General features: G+C 35.2%; 2 protein-coding genes across 2 annotated transcripts; one reads left to right on the top strand and one right to left on the bottom strand.

Moving 5' to 3' along the window:
* Nucleotides 1-272: 272 nt before the first annotated feature.
* Nucleotides 273-3,599, bottom strand: LOC143631340 (uncharacterized). Its single transcript, XM_077100131.1, has 4 exons — nucleotides 3,274-3,599; nucleotides 1,413-1,571; nucleotides 1,178-1,286; nucleotides 273-810 (listed from the first exon to the last, which is right to left on the bottom strand). Exons 1-4 carry the CDS (start codon nucleotides 3,589-3,591, stop codon nucleotides 590-592), a joined length of 807 nt encoding a protein of 268 aa, XP_076956246.1. The 5' UTR covers nucleotides 3,592-3,599; the 3' UTR covers nucleotides 273-589.
* Nucleotides 3,600-8,697: 5,098 nt separating this feature from the next.
* LOC143631318 (putative germin-like protein 9-2) lies at nucleotides 8,698-9,892 on the top strand. The gene has a single exon (XM_077100114.1). The coding sequence runs from the start codon at nucleotides 8,943-8,945 to the stop codon at nucleotides 9,558-9,560; it is 618 nt and encodes a 205-aa protein (XP_076956229.1). The 5' UTR covers nucleotides 8,698-8,942; the 3' UTR covers nucleotides 9,561-9,892.
* Nucleotides 9,893-10,382: the final 490 nt, after the last annotated feature.

Raw genomic sequence — 10,382 nt, 5'->3', positions numbered from 1 at the left:
ATTTTATGTAGGCAAGTGTTCACGTCTCGTTCATCCCATTATCTTAAATCGAGATGAAATTTACAGGCTCGCCTCTGGCCTCCCATATCTCATATACAAGGGATTCACTATTAGTTTCTCATTCTTTTGTCCTTCGAATTTTACAACTGTAGATTCACTATTAGTTTCTCGTTCTTTCACCTCGAATTTTTATGGCGATAAGAAAGAGAAATAAAATAACAAAAATTACTATTAAATTGGATAGAGATGGAAATGGAATAGATGTAAAGGTAGTTTGAACAACAAACCCGAGTTTTTCTATATGGTTCGTTACTTTGTTAGTTCTAGTGTGTATGTTAAAGTGGTTTCGATCTAAGTTGAATTATAAACCAGTGGTTCAATACTTCAATTGTCCAAAACTTTGTCCTAAAGACTCAAATTTGAATTTCACCTAAACGACTTCGTTTGTTTGAAGTAAAACAATCCGACAAAGACTAAACCAGACAGACACTGAACAGTATCGATAACTGATTTATTGATATAAAGCTACATTAAAAGCAAGTAAATGTGACTTCTTTTTGTGTTTCAAATGATTTGGTAACTGACTCGTTTAAGATGACGCTGGCGGTGGCTCCTTGACCATTTCATCAGCTGTTGGTGAAGTGGGCATAGTAAGAACACCAGTATGTCCCGTGAGCTTAAATTCTTCGGTTGTATCTGATTTGTTTTCTTTGATTGTTCTCTGCAGTTTTGAGTATGCACAGTATTCTACTTCGTACACGGTCAAGTGCTCTGCTGCGTGTGCAATCACTGAGACCCCGACACCTTCACCTGCATCACGTATATTATAAATCAACACTTGTTAATTTACAAATGTAGCACACCGTAACTTATGAATGAGTTAATTCAGGCGTGTGTATTTTTAAAGCACCTAAAAATGTATTTTTAAAACAAACACTGTAAAGTGAAAACAGCTTTACGCAAGAAAATATGACTACTATTGTTATGATATAGTTCTTTTCGATCATACTGAATGAATTAATTAATTAAAAGAGTTGACGAAAAATGTTTGTAGTCAATCCCATTCAATATGCTATGAGTGGGATTTCAGTGGGTACGTTTTGCTTTGTTTGTTTAGCATAGCAGGCGTGACAGTATAAAACTAGAATGATAGGAAAAATAAGAAACGAAGACTTACCGTGTGTAACGAGCAATAAGTTTTCATTAGGGTATTTATCAGCAAGGGTCTTGATAATGCTCTGGTACCTGTTTCTAGCGGCCTCGGATGATTCTTCCCACTTTGGCATCTGATGACGTTTATCAAGAAATTAATAGCATTAAGTGACTAAACAGTAATAAATCATCATTTATCTAATGACATTCTTGATTAAACTTATAGGTGATCAAAGATTTGTGATCTTATAAGTTCTAACCTCTTTGTAAACTCGTTCTACACTTGAATCGACTATTCCTTGTGGTAAAACCGCTTCACATTCTGAAATATTAAAAGCAAAATTTCCATCTTTAGGCGCGTTCTCAGCCCGTATGGCCCGCTTGTTCAGCATTTCACAAAGTCCATACTCGACAGACGCCTGCAACATGCCAACAATGTCGAACCAATTGTTAACCAAACTTTCTGAAGCTGTGCCATGAAACATTGAAGACAGTCATTCATAAAAGGTAACTCTACCAAAACCACAGATCATCAAATCTTCAATTCTGACTTGCATTGTGATCTAAGCAGTTGAATTTAACAAGGTTTAAATACACAACATCCAGATCATAGATCCCTACTAAACCTACAACATAACCACAAATTCACCTTAATGACATAGAATACAATCATTTTCCTCTCAGATCATTAACAAGCAACTGTTTATTAGATCTAAAATCAAATAATCATTAAAACAAAGATCAAAACCATCTACTCATTTATAAAATCAAACACTAAATCACTATGCATCAATCATTGATAAAGATGAAGACGTAAGGCCTAACTATGTTAAAAGATGCACCATCAGGCATAATCCTAGTGCAATCATTTGTGTTATGATCCAACAACATTTTACTTCAAATTTCATAACAGCATAATTCCAAATTTCTAATCAGTAAAGGAAATATCCAATAATATCCAAATCATATATCCTTTCTAAAACTATAATCCAACCACAAGTTCACTTTAATTAGGGGTGCAAACGAGCCGAGTTGTTCGCTAGCTACTCGAGCTCGGATCGGTAAAAAGCTCAAAATGAGCCAAATTTTTTTGAGCTCGATCTGAGCCTGAGCCTCAAATAAAGCTCAATTAATTATCGAACTGGAGCTTGATCCTTGTCTAGGAAGCTCATTTAGGTTCAAGCCTTCTGTATTTTCAAAATTTTCCTGGTTTGACCTCTACGTAGTACGTACTAATTCACATTACACAACCGAGCTTTGGCTCGTTTAAGGTTTTTCTCAAAATACATAAAACTAATTAAAAGCATATATAATTTAATTAATATATAATAAATGAGCCGAGCCTGAGCTTGAAAAAACATATCACGAGCCGAGTTTGAGCTTTAGAAAAAAACTAGAGACGAGTCGAGCTCGGGCTTGGCTACCAAATATATAATGATTTGCATCTCAAATCATCAACAAATAACTGCTTACTAGATCTAAAAACAATGAATAACTGGAACTAAGATCACAACAACCTCCTCATTCATAGAATCAAACAGTAAATTGCCATGCATCAGTAATTAATAAGATAAACACATTAGATCTAATTATGCTTGTAAATCAATCAAAATAATATGAGAGAAATAACAAAATTAGCAAATTAATCAAACAGTTTAGTCACTAAGCATCAGTAATTAATAAACTAAACACATTAGACCTAATTATTATAATAAATATATCAAAATAATATTAGAATAATAATAAAAAAATCATCTCCTCATTCATAGAATCAAACAGTAAATCACCAAGTATCAACCTAATTACGTTAGTGAATCAATCAATATAATAATAATAACAACAACAACAGTAGCAGCAGTAGTTGTAGCAGCAGCAGCAGTAGTAATAATAATAATAATAACAACAACAATAACAATAATAATAGTGAATCAATTAAAATAATAATAATGAGAATAATAATAATAAAATTAGCATACAACCTTAAGCTTAGATAAACACATTAGACCTAATTACGTTAGTGAATCAATCAAATAAATAAATAAAAATAATAATAATAATAATAATAATAATAATAATAATAATAATAATAATAAATTAATAATAATAAAACTAGCATACGACCTTAAGTTTAGAAGGATCAATATCAACTCCATCAGCCGAGCTCATAACATTGGAGCAATCACCAACGGCACAGAGCGCGTGAATAACTTCCGATGCGGTCTGAAGACACCGTAGAAACGGCGATACGAACACACGGTGAATCGGAAACCCTAGGTTATTACTCAGCTTCTTACCGGTACAGAATGCCCTAACTTTGCCGTCTAATATCAACGGTGGATCCCACGGTCTATCGGCCTTTTCGGTCCACAGCGGCTCGAAGTTGTCGATCCGGTCGCCGTGGCGCATAACGACGACGTTTTGAGTGGTTTGGTTAGCCATGGCGGTTCAGTTTGTAACGGTGGAAGAATGGTGATTAATAATAATAATAATAATAATAATAATAATAATATTGTTGTTATTGGAAGTGAAGGAAATGGTCTTGGTTGATGTGGCTTCGATGAAGGTTCGTTCAAAAGACGTTGGCAAGCAGTGACTCGTGACATGCACGTGTTTGTTGTTTTTTTAAATAACTTTTGGAACTTATCCGATACCCGGGTGAGGTTTTATGAGACATAATGTTAATGAGTTAATTGTTCATACTGGTTTTGATATTTTAGGCATGACTCATCCATGAACACTGAGGTGTTGTCTGTTTTTTAAGACAAAAAATGATTTTTATTTGATTTTATTTGATTAAGTCTGCAACTAAAGATGTGGTATAAAGGTTTGTAATTTGAAAATATAATATTGTTTGTTTTATAAAGGAGATATCGTCTTCATAAGCCAAATATTAGTTATCTATCATACATATCACAGAATATATAAATCATTTAACGTCTGTAGATTGCTAAAATAATTGGTGATGGTGTACAAATTGTGGAAGTGGGTGGTGGTGTTGGTGGCCGACGGTGGGTGGTGGTGACGGACGGTTGTGGTGGGTGGTAGACGGTGGTTGTGGTCGTGATGGACGGTGGGTGATGGTGGTGGTGTTGGACATTGGGTGTTGGTATGATGTTAAAATGTGTGAAGAAGATGGATATTAGATAATTTGTTAAGATCATAAAAGCAATTTTCAAATCTTAAAAAACAAGGTGTCTTCAGAGGCTTATGTCTGCGCACCTGCAGACATAAGCCTATTGCGGATCTTTTAAGTAAAAACAAACAGAACCTGAGATTACCAACTACTATGGGAAAACTCCATTAAGTCATGTTTCGAATTTAAGACCTTAAGATCACAATTATTTAGGGATGGCAACGGGCCGGGTATTGGTAACCCCTTGCCCATTAGTCGTCAGGTATCGGGTATACCCATTGAGATGTTTAAATACATTTTTCTATTATTATAATACTTTTATATCTTTTATTCGTATAACAATTATTACAAATTAAAATATAATACTATATAAATACAAGTGTTACAATAAATGGGCTTTTTATTTCAATATATGAGACGTGAGTTTATTTTTTAGTGGGCTTATATAGATATGGCCTATGGGTTTATCAATTTTAATGGGTTATAGTTTTTAACGAATTGTTTAGTTAATTTTAATGAGTTAAAAGGTTTTACAATTTTGTTTGCTTTTAGAAGTCACCAAGTTTTCAAAAGGGCCATAGTTTTTTTTTACGTAATATTTGTAGGGTTAGCATAAAACGATTAAAATAAAGTGGCAGGCAAACGGGCAACGGCCATAATTTACACACTCATTTCTAACACTCGGGTTTCGGTTATATTATATAACTACTATATATATATAGAAAGTAGAATCGTTCTACCAGGTCACCTCCTACCCTACGTGTTCCGCCCGCATGTGGACTATATTCGTATAATGCTTTAAAATGTTTGTGTGGAGTCTTGAAGCATTTGGTTAAAAAATATGTTTGTGGTATCAACAAATCCAACTTCAAGTATACCCATAATTACCAACAATTGAGCCACATGTTATGTGCCAGCCTTATGGGTTTATGGAACGAGTCATCAATTTGTTTTTATTATTTATGTCATGTTATTTGTAATTAATTATGTTGTTGAGTTGGTCAAGGATGGATAATGGGTGGTTAAACTCTCCCATGTTCACCACGTTCCAGTAGCAATGTTCTAATAGTGGTTGTTTGTTTGTTATCCTTATTTAAGGATCATTCCTTAAGTTAATTATTATGAATGAAAATTATGAAAGTCTAATATTCTCTCTAAATTGCTACTCTGACTTCTCTCTAATTATCTTTGAGATTGATCCGCTCAACGGGTTACCTATCCTATTCTCGACTCTACCTAACCGTGGGTACTTAACAGACGAAACTCGTTCGTTAATCAAATGCTCTTCCTAACTGTTAAGTACCCACGGTTAGGTAGAGTCGAGAATAGGATAGGTAACCCGTTGAGCGGATCAATCTCAAAAATAATTAGAGAGAAGCCGGAGTAGCAATTTAGAGAGAATATTAGACTTTCATAATTTTCATTCATAATAATTAACTTAAGAAATGATCCTTAAATAAGGATAACAAACAAACAACCACTATTAGAACATTGCTACTGGAACATGGTGAACATCGGAGAGTTTAACCACCCATTATCCATCCTTAACCAACTCAACAACATAATTAATTAAAAATAACATGACATAAATAATAAAAACAAATGGATGACTCGTTCCATAAACCAATAAGGCTGGCACATAACACCACATGAGTACGATGAGCTGGGTTCACACTTCACACCGGCTGGTGGAAACTGGAGTACTGGCATACAAGACACTTTGACCATTTAGAATTTGAAAAGTGAAAATGAAAGTTGATAAGAAGCTGATCCAAGAGTTAACGGAGTAAGGTCCTACTTGTACTAGTTGGATATAAGGCTGTAACAAACGAGCGGAAAGATGTCGACAAATTGATTCCATCAATAAGGGTTCCGGTTTCGTCACTCAATATTTTCCTTTGATTTGAGCAATCTTCAATCCCTTTTTAGTCTAAAACGCGATCGTCGTGATTTACAATAATTATAATTTAAATCATATATAGATGTGTAAAAGCATGTTTGAGATTGAGTTTGAAAATTGTTTATTGGCTTATTGTCTTTTTCAAAAAGCCATTTTGAAAAGCCTGGATTTTGGGCTTTTAGAAAACTGTTTTTTAACCCTTTGAAAAAATTAAAATAAAAAGAATTTTTATGATTGCCAAACATATTTTGGCTTATTGACTTTCTGAAAACATCAAAAAGCCAATATGCATTTTTCAAACTCAATCTCAAACATGCATTTACACGTCTATATATGATTTAAATTCTAATTATTGTAAGTCAATTATATGTAATTTCCAACCTTGTAAAAGGAATGTTTTATCTATTATAACATATCAAAATTTTCATCTTTGTTTTAATTGTTTCAAATAAAAGTGTACCAAATATTGGATTGTAGAGTCATAAGTAGAGTTGGGCAAATAAACCGGTTAACTGAACCAACGGGAAAATCGAAACGAAATCGGACTGGTATAAAACCGATTATGTAGAAACCGGTTTGAAACCGATTGAAACCGTAGGTTTGGAACCGGTTTATAATTTTCTCCACGAAAACCGGTTAACCAAACCGAAACCGAGCAAAAACCAGTAAAACCTGAACCGAAAACAATGGTAACATGGTAAGAAACCAGTTTCAACCCGAACCGAAACCGATCCTAAACCGGTTTTGACTTTTATTGACCAAATCGAACCGGTTTTGACTTTTAAACCGGTTTGTGCACCTCTAGTCATCAGCCATGTTTGAGTTTATTATGGGTGGCAACCTTGACCCAAACCATTCCAAATGGGTCAATTTGGGTTGTTTTAAAATTTAAATGGGTTGATTTGGGTCATAGGTTTTAATTAAATGGGTCAAAATGGGCCACTTAAAATTTCACATTCTTATTTTTGGGTCAAAATGGGTTGACAAATTTAATTACATGGGTCGATGTGGGTTAGTGTCTTAGACTCTTAAGGAAAAGTGACATGTTTGGGTTGAAACGGGTTTTAGATTGGAACGATATCGGTTTAGGTTTCGGCTCGGATCAGCTTTCGTGCCGACACGAGTTTTAGCACTGGACGGGTTGGGTTTCGGTTTCTTTCGATTTTTCGCACTAGACGGGTCGATTAAGGTTTTTGATTCGTTTTCGTCGACATTTCGGTTTCGGTTAATTTGTCGGTTTTTTTTTTTGATGAACGAGAATAACGGCGAAAATATTTTAGTTTTTTAACTTTTTTCGTTATTCGTTTATATTTTGAGTTATGATTTTTTATTTGTTTTTTTTGAATTTTTTTTGAGGGATTTTGATCTTAATAGAAACCATAAAAAAATTCAAAAAAATTAATAAAAAAATCATAACTAGAAAAATAAAACAAAGACAAAAAATGTAAAAAAACTAAAACGTTTCGTCCGTTGTCCTCGTTAAAAAAAATCGACAAATTAACCGAGACTGAAAAGTCGACAAAAACGAAACAAAAACATGCTGAAACAAGCTGTTAAGTGATGAAAGGAACTGAAAAATCGCTTAAACGAGCTGTTACGCGCTGAAACGAACTGAAAAATCGCTTAAACGAGCTATTAGATGCTAAAACGAACTGAAAAATTGCTTAAACGAGCTGTTACATGCTGAAACGAACTGAAAAATCGCTTAAACGAGCTGTTACGCGCTGAAACGAACTGAAAAATCGCTTAAACGAGCTGTTACACGCTGAAACGAACTGAATCGCTTAAACGAGCTGTTACGCGATGAAACGAACTGAAAAATCGCTTAAACGAGCTGTTACACGCTGAAACGAACTGAAAAATCACTTAAACGAGCTGTTACGCGCTAAAACGAACTGAAAAGTCGCTTAAACGAGCTGTTACGCGCTGAAACAAACTGAAAAATCGCTTAAACGAGCTGTTACGCGCTGAAACGAACTGAAAAATCGCTTAAACGAGCTGTTACGCGCTGAAACGAACTGAAAAATCGCTTAAACGAGCTGTTACGCGCTGAAACGAACTGAAAAATCGCTTAAACGAGCTGTTACGCGCTGAAACGAACTGAAAAATCGCTTAAACGAGCTGTTACACGCTGAAACGAAGTGAAAAATCACTTAAATGAGTTTTGACCCAAACCCGTTTTGACCCGTTCCAACCTTGAACCGTTCTAACCCGAACCTGTTGACCCTAACCCGTTCCGAACCGAACCAAAACAACCCTTTTTTAAGTGACCCGTTTCGACCCTAACCCGTTTCAACCCTAACCCGTTCCGACCCATGACCCGTTTCGACCCAACCCAACCCAACCCATTTGCCACCTCTAAGTACTAGACAACTAGATTCTAATATTAATATGATATTGTCCAAGATTTAACAAGAAACCATATATAAAATATACACACTGTACCATTATATTGTAGGATATACAAATATTGTTCATGTAGTCTAAACTTTATTTTAAACATCATACAAAAAACAGTCCATCATGTCTGGCTGTATGATCTTGTTATTATCATCAACAATATAGCACACAACTATGTGAATAAAAATGATCATATGATACAAAATTTACCGGCAAATTCGCTTTGTTCAACCGATAAAACCAACCGATCATGCATCAAATCTCTAGTTCTATATGTATATATATGTTAACATCTATGAACAAAATGTATAACAAAATATAACACGTTGATCACTTTTAAGCTTTGATATAAATAAAATGGCATCAAAGCTTCACTTTTTCTTACTTATTTCACTTTCATTCGCTTCGTTGCGGGTATCAAAAGCCGGTGATCCCGACATTCTCACTGACTTCATCCCTCCACCAGCCTTATTTGGCCCTCCGGGCGGAAACTACTTCACCAACACCGATTTTAGGTCACTTGTCGGTGCCCCCTTCCCGCCAACTTTCAAAATCTTGAAAGCAACTATGGAAGAGTTTCCGGCTCTTGAAGGTCAAAGCGTTTCTTACGCTGCGCTCTTGTTCCCTAACGGAACAGTTAACCCCCCACACACCCACCCACGAGCTTCCGAGCTCTTGCTTGTGGTCATGGGTTCGTTACAAGTCGGGTTTGTTGACACGACTAATAAGTTGTTTACACAAACATTGCAACAAGGGGATATTTTTGTGTTCCCTAAAGGACTTGTGCACTTTCAGTTTAATTGTGATGCTAAGGACCCGGCTTTGGCTCTCTCGGCCTTTGGAAGTGCGAGTCCTGGCACCGTGAAGGTTCCAAGTGCGGTTTTTAACTCGACTATTGATGATCAAGTGTTGGCATTGTCGTTTAAAACCGATGTTGCTACTATTCAGAAGATTAAATCCGGGTTATCGGGTTAATTAAGATGAAGTGTTTACAAGTGAATTTGGATTTATGTCTTGTTTGAGGGCTTTGGAAGTTAATAATTGTGTACCATTTGTAAGGTTACTTTTAACACACAAGGACAAGTCTAGTTTTTAAGTTTTATAACTAATAAAGATTACTTTTTATTGAGGTTATTTCGTATAGGCCGGTTATGCTATTGTACGAGCATATGGTATTTTTAAGCAGACCAGTCATATGATATACGGGTGTAGAGTATTTTTAAACGGACCAGTCATACGATATATGGCCGTAAAGCCATTTTAAACAACACTATACCTCTACACGAGCATATACCATCATATTGCATGACCTATATATACACAATTACGCATACGTACAAAATCCCTATACAAATGTATGCGGTTTAATACGAAGCTATATTTGGACGTATACTAACAAACAATACACCCGTGTATAGCCGTATAATATCAAATTAATAGGGGTTTATTTGTAACGAAGTGGGTGTTCGCATAACCTCTCCCATTTCTATATCATACCTATCAGTACTTAATCACAAAAATTTCACCGTTATATTGTCTCAAACATTTAATAGTTTTTGCTATGTGTGAGATTTATAGATGAAATGTCTTGATAATAACATCCCAATGAAACAACTCAAATAAGCAACCAAGATCATGACTGACCTAGACGCGAGCCGTAATGGCTCATGGTTGAAAGACCGAACTTATAAAGACATGTATCGAAACCCGGCTAAAAAATTGTCGCGTTACACCAAAACTCTACCATACATGCATTAATTATGCCCAAAGTAATACAAGGAGCAGCAATGCTACATA

Source organism: Bidens hawaiensis, unplaced genomic scaffold, assembly GCF_021521415.1.
Source record: "Bidens hawaiensis isolate Kalapana, Puna unplaced genomic scaffold, B.hawaiensis_p1.1 tig00006061_1, whole genome shotgun sequence".
In the NCBI taxonomy this organism is placed as follows: domain Eukaryota; kingdom Viridiplantae; phylum Streptophyta; class Magnoliopsida; order Asterales; family Asteraceae; genus Bidens; species Bidens hawaiensis.
This window is presented reverse-complemented; position numbering and strand designations above follow the sequence as displayed.